At 48.0% G+C, this 20,558-nt stretch overlaps 2 protein-coding genes across 13 annotated transcripts in view; both read left to right on the forward strand.

The window, feature by feature from the left end:
• PIGQ (phosphatidylinositol glycan anchor biosynthesis class Q) overlaps window positions 1-15,971 on the forward strand; it is a 57,851-nt gene extending 41,880 nt beyond the window's left edge. For 8 of the 12 annotated variants that reach the window (XM_078779127.1, XM_078779126.1, XM_068115475.2 and 5 more), the window contains 11 exons: window positions 393-640; window positions 9,356-9,871; window positions 10,004-10,141; window positions 10,248-10,368; window positions 12,763-12,889; window positions 13,016-13,169; window positions 13,294-13,405; window positions 13,553-13,633; window positions 14,819-14,933; window positions 15,046-15,107; window positions 15,260-15,971. In XM_078779127.1, coding sequence (XP_078635253.1) covers window positions 405-640; window positions 9,356-9,871; window positions 10,004-10,141; window positions 10,248-10,368; window positions 12,763-12,889; window positions 13,016-13,169; window positions 13,294-13,405; window positions 13,553-13,633; window positions 14,819-14,933; window positions 15,046-15,107; window positions 15,260-15,415 — 1,818 coding nt within the window. In that variant the 5' untranslated portion in view covers window positions 393-404 and the 3' untranslated portion in view covers window positions 15,416-15,971. The remainder of the gene's footprint in view (window positions 1-392; window positions 641-9,355; window positions 9,872-10,003; window positions 10,142-10,247; window positions 10,369-12,762; window positions 12,890-13,015; window positions 13,170-13,293; window positions 13,406-13,552; window positions 13,634-14,818; window positions 14,934-15,045; window positions 15,108-15,259) is intronic. The other 4 variants (XM_078779132.1, XM_078779133.1, XM_068115477.2 and 1 more) reach the window with 1 other exon arrangement.
• Window positions 15,972-17,841: 1,870 nt separating this feature from the next.
• The window catches only part of LOC137426687 (ADP-ribosylation factor-binding protein GGA1), a 66,761-nt gene continuing 64,044 nt past the window's right edge, over window positions 17,842-20,558 (forward strand). The window contains exon 1 of the mRNA XM_078779122.1: window positions 17,842-17,878. The gene's annotated coding sequence lies outside the window, so the exon portion shown is untranslated. The remainder of the gene's footprint in view (window positions 17,879-20,558) is intronic.

Below are 20,558 nucleotides of genomic sequence, written 5' to 3' on the forward strand. Positions count from 1 at the left end.
TGACTAATAGAAGGCAAATTATCACCGGCATCCTCACCAAGTTGAGGATCTGGGCACCAGCGTGCCAATTTGCCTGTGCCACGACCAGCATGGCGCCCCAACGTTCTGCCTGCCATGGCACAGATGACGATGATCTGATGAATAACTTGGTAAGGAAGCGATGCGTTGGCGCGTATGAGCATGGAGGACATTGCGGTGCATCGACTTAATGGAGTGTTTAGAGCCAATACAAGCACGAAGAACCTTATGGCCAGTGGAGCCGTCATACCATGGTCAATACACTAGCAGTTCCCTCTATAAGAATGTGGGAACACCAAGGTGTCGATATTTTAAATCATCACAAGGGCTTGATGACATCACTTTGACATCACCATGTTTTGCTTTTGTTTCAGGACCTGTGAGCGATGGCAGCCAAAGTGTACTTCCCGGCTTGCTGCCTGCCTGCTCAAAGTGGCATGCTCCTCGGCTGCAAGTTGGGCAGTCGAGACACTTTTCTGGTTATGGCCACCATGTCCTTCCCTTTCATACCCAATCAGGTGAAGTCCTTTTTGGCCTCCGTCACACCACGTGATACCCCTCCGTGGAATGTCTTTCGTCCTGAAGTTTTGGGCATTTGCCGCGTTTCTGCCAATTCAAGAGTGTAAGTTACAATATATTTTGCTTTATTTATTTTATTGTTTCGATTTGGCAATTGCACTGTCTTTTTATTACATACGCATGGAGCGCTCGAGGGTCGGGAGGTTCGGGACGGTGTGTGCAGGGGGGCGAGTCCTTGATGATTGTTCGAAGTTTTTTTTTAATGCATTTCATTCGCCATTTCCACAATTGTTAAGCATCCGCTTGTAGGATAAGGGAAGGCTTATACCTGTCGTACGGGTTGTTTCTGCAATTAGTAGCCCGAATTTTAAAGGTTCCTCCATTTTTTTTTCACCTGAAGTACTAAACACTGTTTAGGTTTTTCTCCCTTTTTTGTGCCAATATCCGAGCTGTATCTCAGATCCTGCTGGGAGTTTCAGAATGGAATTTTGTATTAATAATGAGAATAAAATGTACCCGGGGTAAACCTGCCCTTTGACCTTGACTTAATTTTTAAGGTCATATCCCAGTTATAGACATTTTAACATTTTTCACCTAAGGCTTGTCCCATCAAAACGAAATTTTCCTCACTAGATAGCCAAGAACAAGGTGCATTTACATATAATTTACATCTTACCAACAACAACAACATGCATTTTAAAGGCCATTTTCCCTGCTAGAGCGGGGGTTAGCCTTGCGGTCCCCATGACAATCTTCTCCATTTTGCCCTATTTTCTGCATCTCTCCTTGTTAACCCCCTTGCCCGCATTTCTTCTTCCACCATCTTTAGCCAAGTCTTTTTCGGTCTTCCCCGTCCTCTGCTTCCTTCTACATTCATTTCCATCACTCTTCTCAACCAGTCACTTTCATCCTTCCTCAACACATGACCAAACCATCTCAACCTGTTCCTCTTCACAGCATCAATCACAGGCTCTATTCCCATCATCTTTCGCAATTCATCATTTGTCTTCCTCTCTCTCAACGATACTCCACACATCCACCGAACCATTCGCATTTCCACCCTTTCCAACCTTCGTTGCTGCTCTACGTTTATTACCCATGTCTCGCTCCCATAAATCATAACACTTCTCACACATGCAGCATACACCTTTCCCTTCAGCTTCAACGACACTCCCCTCATCATCAGCACGCCACCCAGTTCCCGAAACTTCTTCCATGCACATCTCACTCGAGCAACCGTTGCCGAGTCTGATCCACCTTCTCCATTCAGCATGTCTCCGAGGTAGCAAAATGTTTTCACACCTTCCAGCTTCACGCCATCTCCAAGATCCAACTCAACATTTCCTCCATCTGCAGCTCCCTCTGTGCACACCTTACATTTGAATGTAGCTGCCACACTGGTTAATGACCCTCTCAGACCACTACATTTTTGATGAACCCACTCAGCGCACATTGTACATTGAATGGAGTTCACTCCGACACCCTTCCTACACACAGCACAGGGCCACTTCCCAGTTCTTTCCACCTCACCACATGCTTTACCACTTGCCATCACCTTCGTCTTTCCGATATTCACCTTCAGACCTTTTGTCTCCATACATTCCTTCCACGTGGTCATCTTTTCCTTCAGTCCATCCATACTTTCCGCAATCAACACCAGATCATCTGCATACAACAACTCCCACGGTAAACCCTCCTTTACGTTCTGAGCCAGCACCTCCATCACAGCTACAAATAGTAATGGACTTAGTACCGACCCCTGATGCACTCCCACCTTCACCTCAAACTCACCACTGTTCCCGTCCTTCGTCCTTACAGCTGTGCGCGCTCTTTTGTACATTGCCATCACTACTCTGATCAACCATTCCTCCACTCCTAACTTCCTCAATGCCCATGTCAATACTTTGCGTGGTACCCTATCGAATGCTTTCTCCAGATCAACAAACCCAAGAAACAACTTCTTCCTCTTCTCCATGTACTTCTCCTGCAACTGCCTCACAATGAAAAGCGCGTCTGTCGTTCCTCTTCCTGGCATGAATCCAAACTGCATTTCGTCGATCTTCACTTTCTTCCTTATCCTCCTCTCCAACACCCTTTCCAATACCTTCAATTTACATCTTACCCCTCTGGGTTAAAGGTCAGGGTCAAATTGCGGTCTGAAAAAAGAAACCAGGTGTTTTGTCTTCGCTCCATTTTCCCAATGTGAAATCTCAGACTGATTGGCCTTCCAAGATCTTTTTGCATCATAATAGCGTATCTGCACTGAAGTTGTACACCTGATATTCAATTTGTGTCCTTGACCTACTTTTTTCGCATCGTGACCGAATTAACAAAAAAACACCTTTTTCATCAAAACTTGAATAATTTTCCACTGATTTTCATGATGTTGAGTTTTATGGATAGATTGTGGATGGGGACACATTTTCTTTATTTACGCCCAAACCCTAAATGCTGAAGGTCATATGGTGGTCTGGGAAAAATATGCCATTATTGGATCATGGGTGCCTAAGGAGGCTTACCAATGGCAATCGCTTTGTGATCGGAAATATCTAGTTATTGTTGTTGTTGTACACCGCTCCTTTCCTATTCCATCTCCAGGCGCTGCGTGACGTCATCGCAGGGCACAGAAGGGGGCCCAGCGATGACGCGTGCTGAAAGGGAGTACTCAGTTTTCACTCTGGTTTCTTTCTTGTTTGTTTGCCCGAGGGATATCTCAGCCATCCTTTGAGCTAGGAAGCTGAAATTTTCGGCACAATAGTGAGCAAGTGCTTTGGCAAGTACGCAAGTCTGCAAGTTTGGCACGCATAAAGTTTGGCAAGTCTGCAAGTGCAGTGCAGAGCAAGAGAGAAAAACAGTATTTTTTGTTTTTCGATTAATCACTTAACTGATCAATTACTTAATTATTATCGATTTATTAAGTATTTTTTTATTTTCTTTCTCATCTGGGCAATATCTCAGGCACCTTTTGAGCTAGGAAGCTGATATTTGGACATGACAGTGACCAAGTGATTTGACTATAAAGGATATTTTAGATTTATTGATTAATCAGTTAATTATTTATTGATTAATCAATTAATTATTTCATTTTTGATTAATTACTTTAATTGATTTTCATAAAGCTGCAACTTCAGATGAAACGCTGGCGGTTGAGGTATGCTATTAGCCAATTGATTAAGAAATTATTTTACGATTATCTTTTATTGATTTCAATTACGCAATTAATCAATCAAGTATTGTACACCTCTCCCTCCAAACATTGGCTCAGATCATGAGTTTAATATCATTCGATCCCTAACAATACCTGTAAATAGAAACCAGCGAACATCATATCAATATTCAGCATACATCTGAACTAGTAATGAGTTTACAGATGAGCACAAGCAAGCCGTAACAAAGTGGCGTTACGTACCGTCAATTTATGCACCAGCATAGCATACAGTAAATGTCTCAGTTATGATCATAGCGCTGAATGACCGAGTTCTTATAATGGCCGCGTAGCGGACAAAAGACGCATGACACCTGGGTTCAGACGTTGGACAGAATTTCATGACATTCTCCCCGGCGTTAAATCTACACTACCCCTTGGGGTGAAAGCAAGCGAAATAGCAGTATAGAAAACGTCAGTTAGCAAAAGGGTACATAGAGCAGCAATGCATGTCAGTCCCAGCTGTAGCGATCGGGGCGGCAAATCTCTCTTCCGGCGCGTGTTCGGTAAGCGTCGGGAGCTTCAACCGTGAGACCAAATTCCCCCACATCTGAATAACCGCCTATCCCGGGAGATGGCGGCGGCGTCTCAGGGCCGACCAGATCGGGCGTGTGCGGAGCGGAGTTGACGGTGAATGCCCCATCATCGCGTTCCCCCTGGCTGAGTTCCGGCTGAACGGTATCCCCGCACCGAGCAAGATGACGCACCGAGACTGTAGACTCACGCCCATTTGGCAGCAGCACTCGAGCGTGCTCGGGATTGGCTTGGAGAATGTGAACCTCGTCGACAAGCGGGTCATATTTACTTTGACGAACAGAGTGTTTGAGGAAAGCCGGTCCGGGCTCAGCTAGCCAGCCCGGCAAAGGTCGAACAGCATCAGAACGGCGCGCCCGAAACAGACGATCATGAGGAGTTTGATTAGTAGCTGTGCATAATAAAGTCCTGATCGAGTTTAACGCCCCGTGCACCATCCAGGTCCATCGGTCCAGTCCTCGTCTGCGATACTTAAGGCCCAGAGTAATGGCCTTCCATATAATGCCATTAAATCTTTCCACCTGACCGTTTGCCTGTGGTCTGTACGGGGTAGTATAGATTGAAGCTATATTGCGCTGGAGCAAAAAGGTCCTCACATCCTGGGACAGAAACACAGCACCTCGATCGGTGTGTATGTAAGCCGGATTCCCGAACATGGAGAACAAAATCTGCAGACACCGGATAACCGTCGCAGCGGACATATCATTGCATGGGAAAGCAAAAGGGAATCTGGAGAACTCATCAACTATCGTGAGGCGATAGCGAGAGCTATCTGAGGCCGGTAAACTAGGACTAGCAGGGAGACACGAAGCCGGTAGAGGCCCTTTAAAGTCCATTGCCAATCTCTCCCAAGGCCGAGTAGCCTGAATCAGCGTACCATCAGTGGTTTGTAGAAACAAGGTTTGAGTTCAGCACAAACGGAACAAGTGCGACACAGCTGCCGAATGTCCTCAACAGAGTAGGGCAAATTGTGACTGTGCACATAATGAGCGAAACGCGTCACTCCGGGATGGCACAACGTTTCATGAAGAACACGCAGATCCTCAAAGGAGGTGAGACTCGCACACACCGAAGGGTGCGGTAATGCGTGTGTGGCGAGATTATCCCGCCCTGGGCGATACCTAATAGTGTAGCAAAAATCGGCTAGCTCTATCCGCCAGCGAGTGATCTTTTCGTTCTTAATGCGTTGAGAATGGCACGTGTCGTACATGAAAGCGACGCTTTGCGATCAGTAATGACCTCAAAACATTTGCCAAGCAGATAGGGTCTCCAACGCCTAATAGACTCAACGATGGCGTACGCTTCCTTCCCGACAGACGAATGACGCTTCTCCGCGGAGGAGAGAGAGTCCTTGAAAAGAAGGCGACAGGTCGACTAACCCTAACCCCCCCCTTGAGAGAGCGTGGCAGCTACCGCGTGGTGGGACGCATCGCTTTCCAAAACAAAGGGTTGACTGTCATCGATAGACGACACAGCGGCGCCAGCTATGTCAGACTTCAGGCCATGGAAAGCGGCCTTGGCGGCATGACCCATGGGGAACACTTTGCAATGTACAAGTGGGCGGAGCTTTTCAGAAAAATTTTGGACCCACTTCGAGTAATGGGCAAATAGTCCGAGGGCACGTTTCAACGAAGCGCGATCATGTGGTGGGGCCATGTTGAGCAAAGGTCGCAGCCGCTCCTTGTCTGGAGTGATAGTGCACTGGGTCACGGTGTACCCCAGGAGATCTATCGTTCGGGCGGAATAGCGACATTTAGCCTAATTCAGAGTTAGCCGATACGTGCACGCAACCTGGAGGAAACGCTGCAAATTATCATCATGATGGGCCTGATCGTACCCACAAACTGTTAGATTGTCCAGGTAAACAAAGACATCGGTTAAGTGTTCCTTTGCGATTATGTCATCTATGGCCCTTTGAAAGCATGCCACCCCGTTTGTGACCCCAAAAGGTAATCTAGTGAACTGGTACAACCTCTGTCCGGATTCAAACCCGGTGTAGATGCGATCTGCCTCCGCAATAGGGATCTGATGATACGCGCTGCGGAGATCTAATGTGCTGTAGATCGAGTACTGGGCCACCTGCTGAACCAGGGAATCCAATCCCGGGAGTGGGTAGGCGTCCAATTGCGTAAACCGATTAATCGTCTGTGAGTAGTCGATTACCAAGCGTTTGCGATGATTTTCTGTCTGGACTACCAGAACTTGAGCCCTCCAAGGCGAACGACTAGGTTCGATTATACCCTCCTTTAGAAGTCGGCTAGTTTCCTCCGCTATAAATTGCGTGTCAGCCCGCGAGTATCGTCGCGATTTAACGGCAACCGGGGTTGCAGTCAGCAGTCAAATTTGGAAACAGCATCAGGGGTTCAATTTCCATCCCGGCCAGAGCACACACAGAGAGAGTATTGTCACCTCCAAATTCCATTTCCAACCGTCCATGTCGACGGAGAAAATCGTGACCTAGTAGCACTTCTGCACATAACGTTGGTAAAACCATTAAATGCACATCCGGAAACATGCGGCCATTGATTACTAGCTTCAGCCGGCATTCGCCTTTGGTACGCAGCCAAAGAGCTTGGGAAGCCATGAAAATCCTGCGCGTTGTCCCGAGAATCATCCAGCCATACTTCTGGACGAGCCGCAAGTCAACATAGCTATCAGTAGAGCCCGTGTCGATCAAGGCGTTGGCCATCTGTCCCTCAATCATGACTGGAATAACAGCGTTGATTAACCCGGGTGGCCCTGTAGTTGTCGAAACATCCAGAGGTGGCGATCGAGCCATGCGCGCAGGTCCGACGCCAACTGGTGTCGAGCGTGGCGTAGATCGCCCCGCGGGCGATGAAAGAGTTCCCGTCAAGGGCGTGCGTGCCGCGCGAGGCCCGCGCGGGGAGATCCCAGTCAAGGGCGCGTGAGGGCGCCGCGCATGCTGCGAGTAGATCCTAGTCAAGGTCGCGTGAGATGCAGATTGTGCCCCGGACTGTGCGAAAAGCACGGACAATGTCGGGCGAGTTCGCTGGCCCCGTGTCGATCGGCATACCTTTGAGAAATGACCTTTCCGTGAGCACGAATGGCACGTGGCTTCGCGCGCGGGGCAAACTGTTCTCAAATGATTTCAATTTCCACAAAAATAGCACTTTGCGGTACCCCCGGCAGATGGGGTCGTGGCAGCAGCGGCGGTCACGCTCGGGCCCGAAGCCTCGAGAGTGTCGGTTGTCCCCGATTCCAGCGGAGGTTCAGCATCCGCTCGCTCCGCTACCGCAGCCCTCTCCGGTCGCTCACCGGTTAGCCCCGCAGTGACGTACGGACGATCGTGACAATCGTATGCCTCCGATTGTCTCCGCGCCTCATCGTAAACGAGCGCCGACTTATGGGTAGTCTCAAGAGTTAGATCGGCAGTTTCTAGCAATCTTTGACGTATCATCGGTGAGTGTACCCCGGAAACAAATGCCTCTCTCATTAAATCATCACAGACTTGTTCATGGGATCTAGGTTCACCTGTACAGTCCTTCGCTAAACGGCGGAGATCCTGAACGAAGTGATCGATGGATTCCGAAAGGTCCTGCCATCATGAGGAGAGCAGGTACCGGGTGTAGACCGCACTTGATGTAGATTCGGCGTAGTTCCGCTTCAGCAGTATCGTACGTGACGCACTGAGAAATGTACTGATAGACAGAATGAGACACGCGAGAGTTAAGCACTGCGAGCTTTGTCTCATCCGTGAGATCAGCTTGGGCTCCGAGGTAACTCGTCAGCAGTCAAAGCCAGTGCTGCAGCTGGGCAGCCGAGTCCGATGCTTGTGGATCCACTCTGAAGATCGGGACGAGGATCAGCTTATGAGTCATCGTTGTCGATCAAGACAAGAGACAAATGATATTAATTGTTGTAAGAATCAGAGTGACAACATTGGCTCAGATCATGAGTTTAATATCATTCGATCCCTGAACAATACCTGTAAAGAGAACCAGCGAACATCATATCAATATTCAGCATACATCTGAACTAGAAATGAGTTTACAGATGAGCACAAGCAAGCCGTAACAAACTGGCGGTACGTACCATCTATTTATGCACCAGCATAGCATACAGTAAATGTCTCAGTTATGATCGTAGCGCTGAATGACCGAGTTCTTATAACGGCCGCATAGCGGACAAAAGACGCATGACATCTGGGTTCAGACGTTGGTCAGAATTTCATGACAAACATCTCTATGTGCTGCACAGGGGTGTTACCAGGTGCCGAAGGCGCCCTGGCAATTCCGCGCACTGGATGTTATTTATTTATTTGGCATGGGGGCGGTGTACTTTGAATGTATCTGGATTTGTTTTATGTTTGATTTGTACTTGGAGACGACGTGAAGCTGGAAGGTTTGAAAACATTTTGCTACCTAGGAGACATGCTGAATGGAGAATGTGGATCAGACTCGGCAACAGTTGCTAGAGTGAGATGTGCATGGAAGAAGTTTCGGGAACTGAGTGGCGTGTTGATGAGGAGTGGAGTGTCGTTGAAGCTGAAGGGAAAGGTGTATGCTGCATGTGTGAGAAGTGTTATGATTTATGGGAGCGAGACATGGGTAATGAACGCAAAGCAGCAACGAAGGCTCCAAAGGGTGGAAATGTGAATGGTTGAGTGGATGTGCGGAGTATCGTTGAGAGACAGGAAGACAAATGATGAATTGCGAAAGATGATGGGAATATAGCCTGTGATGGATGCTGTGAAGAGAAACAGGTTGAAATGGTTTGGTCATGTGTTGAGGAAGGATGAAAGTGACTGGTTGAGAAGAGTGATGGAAATGAATGTAGAAGGAAGTAGAGGGACGGGGAAGACCGAGAAAGACTTGGCTAACGGTAGTGGAAGAAGAAATGCGGGCAAGGGGGTTAACAAGGGAGATGCAGAAAATAGGGCAAAATGGAGAAGATTGTCATGGGGCCCACAACGCTAACCCCCGCTCTAGCAGGGAAAATGGCCTTAAAATGCTTGTTGTTGTTTGTTGTTTAATTTGTACTTGACAAATCAATGATGGTTATTAAACCTTTACATAATAATTTCACAATTGTGATCGATTTCTATATTTCATCACTCAGGCTTGATGATGAGACCAGTTTAACTGCTCATTGCCTTTGCAAGATATTCAATGGAGAAATCTGGTTGGAGGTGGCCCTACATGGAGGTTCCACATCGCCGATGTCCTGCAACGTTTTTCGACGAGATACGAATGGTCACTATAACCTCAGGTCACCACAGACCGTTGTGTTTGCTCATTACAACCAACGCAAGGCTGTGGCTGCTAGGTGGCTGGCTGATGATGGCCGAGATTTCACGAGTATGGAAGAACAGACTGCGGATGTAACCAAAGAGCCTTCAGAAATGGCTTCATTTTTCGCAGCCTTGTCTTGCAATGAGCAAATGTTTTTGCCACCTACCTGTGAAGACGATTTGGAGGAGAAACGGTCGGCAGGACCAAGCGTTTGTCTCCGGCATTGGCAGGACGCTGGTCGTGAAGGAAGCATTGTGGTGGAGCTGGGAAAAGCTGCGTGTAGGCCGATTCGTCGTGCCGGGGCCTGGTTTTTGGCACTGGTCGCCCCTTTCTTTGTCTGCAGGTATGCCCACTGTGTTTACACTTGGTGGGTCACATTGGGAAAACCCATGGTATGAATGGTTCTTGTCTTGACCCTAAGGGTGGGCGTGCTTCTGAGTTGTCCTCCATGCAAGGTAGAATCCGCTTTTTGTAGGCTTTGGACAATTGCACCTTTGCCGTGGATTGGTGATCGTCTTTCCACATGTCTTCAGCTCCACCATCTACACGATCGTCTCAGAGTCCTGTTTTTTCCTCCTGGTGTTAAATCTCCCCCTCATTTGACCCCACCAAGGTAAATTATTTTCACCTCCCACCATTTGTCTTGCATTTTTGAAGAGAGCCACATAGGTCTATTTGGGTTTGTTTGTTTTTTCCCCTCTCTATCCATGTACTTGCAGGTGTGCAGACATTATCTGTTCGATGCTGCTGGACTCCTTGCTCGGTTTGCTGCTCATAAGTCACATTTATCCGCATGGACACCTCAAGGCCGCCACCGATGCACTTCCGGTCTTTGCACAGGTTGAGCACTTTGATTTCCAACGACGTTATTTCATTATTTTTATTTAGATGTACTGTACTACGTGCTCACAGAAACCTTACATGAGCACTAGGAGCTGCATTTTAGGAGTGAAGTGAACATTGTTTGTGATGAATAGAGTTCAGGAAAATTAATACAATACTTGCAATGTCGCCTAGCGGTACGCACATTTGCCTCAAAGCTGTCTAGTCTGGGTTAAAATCCTTACGCAGGTCCAAACTGTCATCCTAGTGTTATACGGGCAGGGTGATTCATCATTGTTTGCGCCATCCCTCGGATGGACCCTAAACTGGGCATCGCATCTGCCGGCATTAGTTGGTGGACGTGGAATATCCCACGGTATCCTTCACAAACAGTAGGCGAGCTATCATGAAAGCAAAGTGGAGAAATCGACTTGATGTGTCTGATGATATGCGAATGGCGTTGTCACGAACTGTGCCCCGATTCCATATTCTGATTGCACGAAAACAGCAGCAACAATCTCACTGGATTAGTTAAATGGCTTGCATAAAACTTGCATGTTTTAGTTTAGTTTAGTTTGTTTTGTTTCATTGTTAACAAGCAAATAAATAAATAGGGATGAAATCCTAATGATTTTCTTTCCTGTTCTGTTCCGAATTATCCATATGTAAAACTAAGCTATTGAGATATTTTGAAGTCACACTGGAACCTAATGGGACTGGTAATCAGGCGCGGATCCCCGAACTTGGCCCATTTTCTGGGTAATAAGTTACCAATTTTCATCCCAAAAAATAGGCAATTAAAGTAAAAACACCCCTCAGAATGCACCACAGAGCACCTAGAAATCCAAAAAAATTCTAGGGGGACATGCCCCCAGTCCCCCCCAGCGAGGCGCACCTTAGGTGCGCCTTGGTCAGTCAACGGTCTGGCGAAGGGGTATGGGGACATCGTAGGCAATCCGTTGGGGGTCTTGACAGGGAAAAAGGTTAAGAACCCCTGCTATACCCTTTTCTCATGCAGGTTATAATGGTGGTGGTGGTGGTGTCAGTGGTATGCCATTTCTAACAAGTAGTCAGTAGGACCCTACGTCAACTATGGTGTTCACAGTGGAACAAAAAGCGAAAATTCTGACTTTGTGGTTTGAGACAAAATCCTACGTGCTGGTGCACCGACGATAACTGTCAGTATTACAATGTTCACACCTGTAATGGACCTTCCAATGGGAACATTCAGTGGTTTGTGGAGCACTTCCAAGCACATGGAAGTGTGGAAAAATCCAAATAAAGGCAACAGTGGCCGCTCACCAAGTGTTACCAAGGACCAAGGGAACATTGATCTTGTGAGAGATTCTGCTATCGAACGTCCTAAGAAATCCCACTGTCGGAGTTTCCAACAACTGGCGATCTCGGCCTCAACTGTGTGGCGCATTCTCACTTCGGAACTCAAGCTCTACCCACACATGATATCTGCACATAATAAACTAGCTCTAGCAAGATGAGTACCAATGTGTGATTGGTTCAGTGACCGAATGGAAAGGTACCCAAATTGGATCAACTCCTTGTAGTTCAATGATGAAGAACACTTCCATTTTAATGGGGCTATCAACAATCAGAAGAACATCTTCTGGGGTGCTGAGCCTCCTGAGGAGGTGTCTGAGATGTCTCTCAAAGGCCCCAGGTCCACTTGCTTCTGTGCGTTGGATGCCAGATGTGGAATGCTGTGACCGTGTGGTTCGAGGACGTCAACAGTCAATGGCGAGCAGCAGTACCACAAGGTCTTGCACCGATCCCATGCGGATCTCACTTAACTACCGTTTCCATACCAACTCAGACTTGCATGTTTCATGCAGGATGGTGCCTCATCGCACACTGCAAGTGAAACCATCGACTTGCTCCACCAGCTGTTTGCAAATCATGTAATCAGCCTGGGCACAGCGCATGAGTGGGTGCCCCACAGCCTGGATGTGAATCCATTGCACTTCACCTTTGGCTGCACCTCAAAAATAAAGGTTATGCCAACAAACCTCAAAGCCTGCTGTCCTGAAGCAGAAGGTGGAGGATCACCGTCAGGCTACCACTCCAGCCACTTGCAGACGAGTTGTAGGATGAAAGTCTGTTTGAACTTCTGTTTGAACAGAAGCCGAGCACCCATTGAAAATGTCAATTACAAGCTGTAAGCTGTATACTGAGTGATTTGAAAAAGGCATGCTGTTTGTTTCCATCAATGTATCACTGAACTTGCTACCTTTTGTAATTTTTCTACAATAAAATGGTCAAATAGTCCACTTTTTTTGAAACACCCTGTAGGTGAAACAGCTTCTTCAAGAGCATTATTATGTATTTGCTTTGTTGTATTGATCAACTCCATGCTTTGAAGTGGCTTCCAATATACCACATGCGGTGTGTGAACCGTAGGCCGTGGCGGGGCGCCTGCAGGAGCTTTTGCAGTGGCTGATGGGTGCACCTGCTGGCCTAAAGCTCAACAGCACACTCGCGTGCACCCTGGGACGTTTCTTCCTCTATCATATCCACCTTTGGCTGAGTGAGAACATGCTAGGAGGAGAGACATTTTGCCACGTTATTTCCTGAGATAATTCCTGAATCTTCACATTTGACTCATTCCTTGAACCATTTGAGTGCCGAGCTTCCTTCCCTTCCCACATCACAGGCTACGTGTCCATGCTAGCACCATATGTGGGACCCGTCTTATGGTACGGTGGCCTGCTGGCGACACTGGGGGTCTCTCTGCTGCTCAGCATGCTAATCGACATCACTTCATTACTCACCCTCCACGTGTACTGTTTCTACGTGTACGCAGCCAGGTGATGCCATAAACTGCATTTTGTGTTTACTTTTTTTGTGCTTCATATCAATATGTCTTCATGGTTGGAACGATAACCTCGGACACCAAGCTGAGCATAGGCCGTTTGCCATGCTCGACGTTAGGCTGTACAGGCTGCAGGTGTGTGGCCTCTCCTCGCTCTGGAGGTTGTTCCGTGGAAAGAAGTGGAATGTCTTGCGCCATCGTGTCGACTCGTGCCAGTACGACGTCGACCAGGTATAACGAAGAGAGCCCTTCTGTGTAATTTTAAAATGTTTTACAATTTTGCGAACCCTATTTAAGGTTATAAACATTGCACTTCAAAGGGATAAAGGATATACTGACCCAAATACTTGGCAATGTTTTCTCAACTTGTCTTTGCAGCTCTTCTTGGGTACCTTGCTCTTCACAATATTATTGTTCCTGCTACCGACTACTGCTCTCTTCTACCTGGTGTTCACCTTGGTATGCCTACTTTGTATTAATAACGTGATATTGTTGCAGTCACCAGACCGTCACAGTTGCCTTGTTCGAATCCGGTGTTTCGTGTCAAAACAATCGTGACAGTTACCCGTCTCAGAGACCTCCCGCCAGATCCCCATGTCCAGAGCCGCATTACCCTGCAGATTGAGGTCGTTGAGGCGAGGACCGTGCTGATAGGTGATCACGTGGTCAGTCTTATCAGGGCTGAGTGAACCCTGACCAAATGACGTGACCAATTTACCTTTCATAGGTTAAACAGAGCCACCAGACAAAATTGTTAGAACAAACAGAATCTAGCCAGAGACTATGTCAGGTTTGTAAATGGCATTGATAAAAGGAGCAAAAAGTTTCAGGAATGTACAGGAAGCAATAAACATTGGATCCAATTATATTTAACGAACCCCAAGTTATTCCTTTACGGGTATATGTGCCCACAAAACAAACTAAGCAACAAATGGCAGATCCTTAATTAAACTATGCTTTAGGCCTCAGACACGATAGAAGACGGGAAATTCACAAGGCAGCGGAGTTCTGGAGCCAAACTCTGTAAATTGCTTGTACTGCGACTGGCTGCTACAGCTGGCAATGGTCCCTGTGGGTTACGAGGATGAGGGGAGGGACACACGCTGAAGTAGTGGGCGTGATGGCGGCAGGGCAGGGCGAGGCTTGTCTTGCTTTTCAGCTCCCTCCAGAGTGCTGCTTTCAACTTGGTGGTTCCGAGGTCTGGAAGCCGATCTCTGGTAGCCCTCACCTTTATAGCCGGGACATTTACGTCATGGGTAATGATTTACGCCCCTCCCTTCATCCACCATTGGTTCAAGCCCTGACTGGTCACCCCCATGAGTCGTGGTTTCCTTCACCAAGGCCGGTCGAGGTGATGGCAATGTTGTCAGGATGACCACCTTTGCCACCTACACTTGTTGAAATGGCCTCGTGTGCCACAAAAAGGGAACATTTAGACAGAAAACACAGGAATAAACCATCAAATAAAGGCTCGCAGGAAGGAGGAATTTTAAACACACAATAGGATGTGTCTGAAGGTTCTGACTATATGAATTAGCTACGCATATACCTAGAATGACATTTAATTACTTCTGCGCTTTCGCTAAAGATCCAATATGGAAATATCTACGTGATATTAAGCATGTTTTCTCACCTTGTACTCAGCTGCGCTTGATGGTGATTGTAGGACAGGTTGTTCTCTCTCGAACCATATGGTTGATAAATGGCCTCCCTGTATTCTCCATCGTCCAACGCCTCCTGTGTGGCCACAACCTCGCCGGTTCGTATGATTCCCGTTGCCTTTTGCTTGCACTGTGCAGTGTGCACCTTTGCTCTTGATATTGAGTGGAACACCTGCCATATTGTGGCATAAAATTGGTTGCTTCTCGCAGGTGGAGTGGAGTTTGAGGTTCTGACACAAACGTCCAAAAGCATCCTGAACGTCTCGATGCAGGTGAGCATTACGAGAGAGATCTAGATATAGAGCTTTCACGATGCATGCCACAGTCTCTTTTCACTTTGACCCTGACATCCACCTGTCAATTCCACATGTTTCCCCTCCCCAACCTCCCATTTGTGCCTCAATCTTACCGCCACCTCTACTAGATTCAACCTCTCTCCACGTGGGCCGTGCTTCGGCGCTTCTGGCTCCCGAGTCATGTGATGGTTCATCGCTCTCCCAATTCTACCCAATTGGTCACCACCATTCTCAGTGGAGAACTCGTCCAGCCTTGGAATCGAGGAGGCTCTGGGTTGGGGTGAACACTCCACCATGATGATCACCCCTGATGAAGTCTCTGATCACTGCTGTTCCTGTCATGTAACATTGCTCAATTGCATGCAGGTAGCACTTAGTAGTAGTGTGTGCGAAGTATGCCCGTTACTCGACGTCGAGGGTTGTGCAGACGTGCCAGACTTCTGTGATTTTTACGGATTTGCACCTTTTCTCCTCAAAACCGTTTCACGATAGTCACCAAATGGAGCGCTACTACTGACACACAATGGAACGTACATGATAGTCAAATTACAGCCCTTCTCTTTCATTTAGATGAACGGCCTGTGTGTTACCAATGAAATATGTCATCTACATATTATTTATTATGTCATCTACAAAATTGGACAGGTTTTTGACACTCCTACCCCCGACCCCATATACATGTCTCTGCCCATGTCGTTTGTTGATTCCCTCCCTAATCCTCAAACTCCCCAACTTAGCTTCTCTTTCCCGTGCTCTCCTTTCCTTTTATCAGTTTATTTCTCTCCCTTTGTCTGCCTCCGCCCACATGCGTAGGTAATAAATAAATGACCCTAACCCATACATTAGGTGAACTCTGAAACGGTTATTCATCTTTAATGAGCTGCAATCATGCACAGGCTGTGGACTGCTACGTTGTAGTCCATTGTACGATGACGCCAGAGCGAACGCCTGATAAACCTTGCTCTGTTTTGAACTCACTTGAACGCCGTCCTTCAGTAAGGACAGTGGGAGATCCTTTTTTAAATTTTTTTAATTTATTTATTTATTATAAATAGAGAGCTAGAACAAAGGATCAGGACGGAACAGTGGAAAGAGAAGGGGAAAACGCCAACAGCAGGGCAGAGGGAGAAAATAAATGGAGACGGACAATATGAATGCGGGTAACGATGAGGGGTCACGGAGAACACAAGAGGTGGGCAAGATGGATTTGGAAGCAGAGGGGGAAGAGGGTTAATGGTGTAAAAAAAAGATCATGGTTTTGGAATGGGGATGATCTGTGATGGGGGTAATCAGCTGTCTTGAAGGCCTGTAGGGAAGAATGAGATGGAGGAGAATGTGGACGTTAGTTCCACAGATAGGAAAAAAGAGGAACGAATGAGTGTAGGTGAGCAGTGATCCTGGATTTTTGGGAGTTTCACCAGAAGGTGGTTTCTGGTTGACAATGTGAGCCCTGCAGAAACCTGGGGGTGAGGGGGCAAAGCACGGAGAGGGCAGAGGGGTTCAAGACCAGAAAGGAAGCAGAAGAAGACAGAAGGGCTACCGACCTGTCAGCGATGGCAAATGCCAGTGAGAACGCCGTCCTTCAGGTGTGACCTTCAGCTGGACGTCCATTTTGCCAGTGTGCACTAGTTAATGCTAAAGATCAGTGTCTTTCAAAAACAGTAGGCCCGTGCAGGTGGCACAGTGGCCAGATTCTACATTCATGCCCTGATCAGTAGGTACTGCTATGAAGGCAATGTCAAAACACATGGTGTATTCCTTACTGTGACACTCCACTTCGGCCACACCGGCTCCCTGGCAAGGCCATAGACTCGTCACGATCAGGAAAGGGATTCAGTACACACTATCACATACTATGCTATGCTCTCTCGAAAACATTATTATTCATTCGCACGATGCTCTCTAGAAAATGTCGCTTCTCCCGAAACAGGTTCCTGGCTGGAGTTACAATATTAGACAGGTCGCCACTCAGCCACAGCGAGTAGAGTAGGAATTTCGAATTTGTTCAGAGTGTAGGCTGCTGATACTGTATATAAAATCATAAACTGCTTGACTAGCACCAACACTCTGTACAGTATGGTACTGTACATCAAATCATAAACTGGGCACCACCAACGCTCTGTACAGTGCGGTACTGTACATCAAATCATAAACTGGGCACCACCAACGCTCTGTACAGTACTGTAATGTACATCAAATCATAAACTGGGCAGCACCAACGCCTTGTACAGTACGGTACTGTACATCAAATCATAAACTGGGCAGCACCAACACCTTGCAAAATGTCTCTGTCCTCCTAGCATGCTCTCACTCAGCCAAAGGACGGTACTGCATATCAAATCATAAAGCGGCAACACTGTAGTCTGTACAGTATGGTACTGTTCATCAAATAATGGCTTAAACCTCATCAAAGTGGGGGAATTCACCGTCCGTAAAGAAGGATTTTTACTTGTATGCTTTAGGGGGATCGAAACATGATAAAGTGAATAAAGACGGTGATGATGTTAACAACAATATCGATTTTTAGCTGCGACGAGCATCTCTATGAGAGGACCGCGTTGTTGTTCTTGTTGTTGGGGTGCCTTTTTGAATAGCGCATGTGCATACACTCGATTTGTTTGAAGAAACCAGAATAAATTTAGCTGAAAGACAAAAAGACGCTAGTGCATGCGTATAATTTAATGACTGGTCGAATTTGGTAGCGCATATTGCAACGGATATCCTCATGATTCTACACGTCGCAGCAGGTGACCACACTGTTACTGTAGTCATTTTCCTCTTGTTAGGAATAGAATAAACGCAATGAAAGCGGGGACCGGATATACCAGAGATTCTATTCGGCGTGTGTTGCTAATAGACATTATGCATATGACGTCTCACACCCTTAGAAATGGAAGTGCGTCCCCTCTCAGAGGGCAAACAATACTGCTACTGCAGCAATACTGCTCGAACTACACAATGCAAATCCTGAGCAGTGCCCCATTCATGAGCAGATTCCACCTGTTCGAGGGATTGAAACCCAAACGGAACTGTCTTTCAGAGACATTCGTGCACTGGAAAAAAACGTGGAGGAACTACAGAAGGGCAATATTGCCCTCAGAACTCAAGTGTGTGACGTGGAAGAAAAGATAAGAGCAACAGGTCTGCAGGAAGAACACTTTCAGGGCAAAACTATGCAAAACCGATTTTACACGGGACTTCCTTCTTGGGCAATTTTTTTGCCACTCTTCACGTTTACATCATGTGCTCTCTCAACGTGTAAAAAAACTCACAAAGTTTGGTCAAGTGCTAATGTTCCTCATGCAGTTGCGATTGAACATTTTTGACGAGGACCGAGCATACAGATTCGGAGTCAGCCAGTCAACCGTTTCACGAAACTTCCACCGCATTCTTGATGTAATGTTTGTAAAGACTCAGTCGCTGATACACTGGCCCAGTCGTGACGCTCTACGTCTCAGTATGCCGTCATCGTTCAGGAAATCTTTCAGGAAATGTGCAGTTATTATTGACTGCACTGAAGTGTTTACAGAGCAGCCGTCCGATTTACTGGCAAGGGCACAAGTGTGGAGCAACTCCAAGCACCATTCAACTGTAAAGTTTCTAATTGGTATAACACTACAGGGCTCAATATGCTTCCTAAGCAAGTGTTGGGGAGGAAGGGCAACAGACATTGAGATAACGGAAAACAGTGACCTCATAAATAAACTGATGCCAGGGGATCTTGTGCTTGCCGATCGTGGTTTTTTTGTTGATGAATGCTGTAGAATGGCGATGGCCGAGGTGAAGGTGCCCCCATTCACCAAGGGAAAGAAGCAACTTGAAAAAGTAGAAGTTGACTGGAGCAGAGAACTTTCTTGTGTTCGGATCCATGTTGAACGGGTAATTGGAATGGTGAAACAAAAATATACTGTACTCCAAAATCGCATCCCCATCACACTGATAAATGATGGGACATCGCCAGAAGCAACTGTGAACAAAATCGTACAAGTTGCGTGTGCTCTCGTAAATCTTTGTCCAGGAGTAGTTCCTATGGACTGATTATCGTGGAAGTGTTATTTTATGAATCAACAGTATTGCCTTATTAGTGATACACATTGTTAAATACGCACATGAAACAAAACAAAATGACAAGTAATATAAAGTTGCAGCAGTTTTATTGTCACAGTTGTGTCAGCTTCAAAACATATGTGCACATATCATGTGCAGCTTCATTTATTGTTCACAGTGTGGTGCTATGCACACACAACTCGTTTACCAAGAAGGTAGGCCACCACGCTTTGTACAAAACCAAACATTTTATTCGATGCTCGCACGTAAGCACTGGGCGGGCTCGACTTTCGAGCCCGCGTATATGTCCCGAGGCCACGCCTTGCCCTCGGGCGTGGCCGGTCGGCCGAAAGGTGGGGCATGTATCCCCGTTCAACCCTGTGCCTCACGACGCCTTTGCTCCGGGCGTGGCCCGAGCCGTGCTTCCACGCCCGGTCACTCGCGTCACCCACTGGTGCACGGAATTATTACCCGCTAACGTGTCCGCCACACGCGCCCCCCCAGAATTCCCATGCACCTGAAGGGTGAGCTTGCGGGGAAGCAGGATGACCCGGCCGAAACGCCCTCTGGCGATACGTGCAGGGCTGGGGGGTGGTGGGACGGCGGGGGTGGGGGGTGCCGGGGGTCTGCCCGCCGGGGGGCGGCCTCGACGCGGAGGCAGAGCTGCTTGCGGGGGGTGGTCGAGGTCGAGGTGGGCCGGCTTGAGGCGGTCCACGGAGATACGATCTGGAGTACCGCCGATGTGCACGGTGAAGTGCTTGTCCCCGGTCTCCAGACGCGGAAGGGCCCGTCGTACGGGGGCCGCAGTGGTGCCCGGTGGGCGTCGTGCCGGACAAAAACGTACTCCGCCGTGCGAAGCTCCGGGGCGACGTGTGAGGAGGGGCAACCGTGGTGTTCCGTCGGCACCGTGGCGAACCTCCTGGCGGTCTCCTGAAGGGTGGAGCGCTGTTGCGCCGCGGACCAAGGTGCCGTGGAGTCGGGGATAAATTCGCCCGGTACCCGCAGTGGTTGTCCGAAGACCAGCTCCGCCGAGGATGCATGCAGGTCGTCCTTGAGCGCCGTCCTGAGGCCCAGCAGGACCCAGGGGAGCCTGTCAGCCCAGCTGCCGGCGCGGAGGCTGGCCCGGAGCGCGGCCTTCATCGAGCGATGGAAGCGCTCGCACAGGCCGTTGGCCTGGGGGTGGTAGGCCGTGGTGCGGTGCAGCTTAACGCCGAGCCCTTGCGCCACCGCTCCCCAGAGCTCCGAGGTGAACTGGGGGCCGCGGTCGGACGAGATGTCCGAGGGGGCGCCGAACCGGGCAACCCAAGTGGCGATGAAAGCTTGCGCGACGTCAGCCGCAGCCGTCGCCGCCAAAGGCACGGCCTCCGGCCACCGGGTGGT

The sequence above is a fragment of the Myxine glutinosa genome, chromosome 5 (genome assembly GCF_964187855.1).
Source record: "Myxine glutinosa chromosome 5, kmMyxGlut1.1, whole genome shotgun sequence".
Taxonomy (NCBI): Eukaryota; Metazoa; Chordata; class Myxini; order Myxiniformes; family Myxinidae; genus Myxine; species Myxine glutinosa.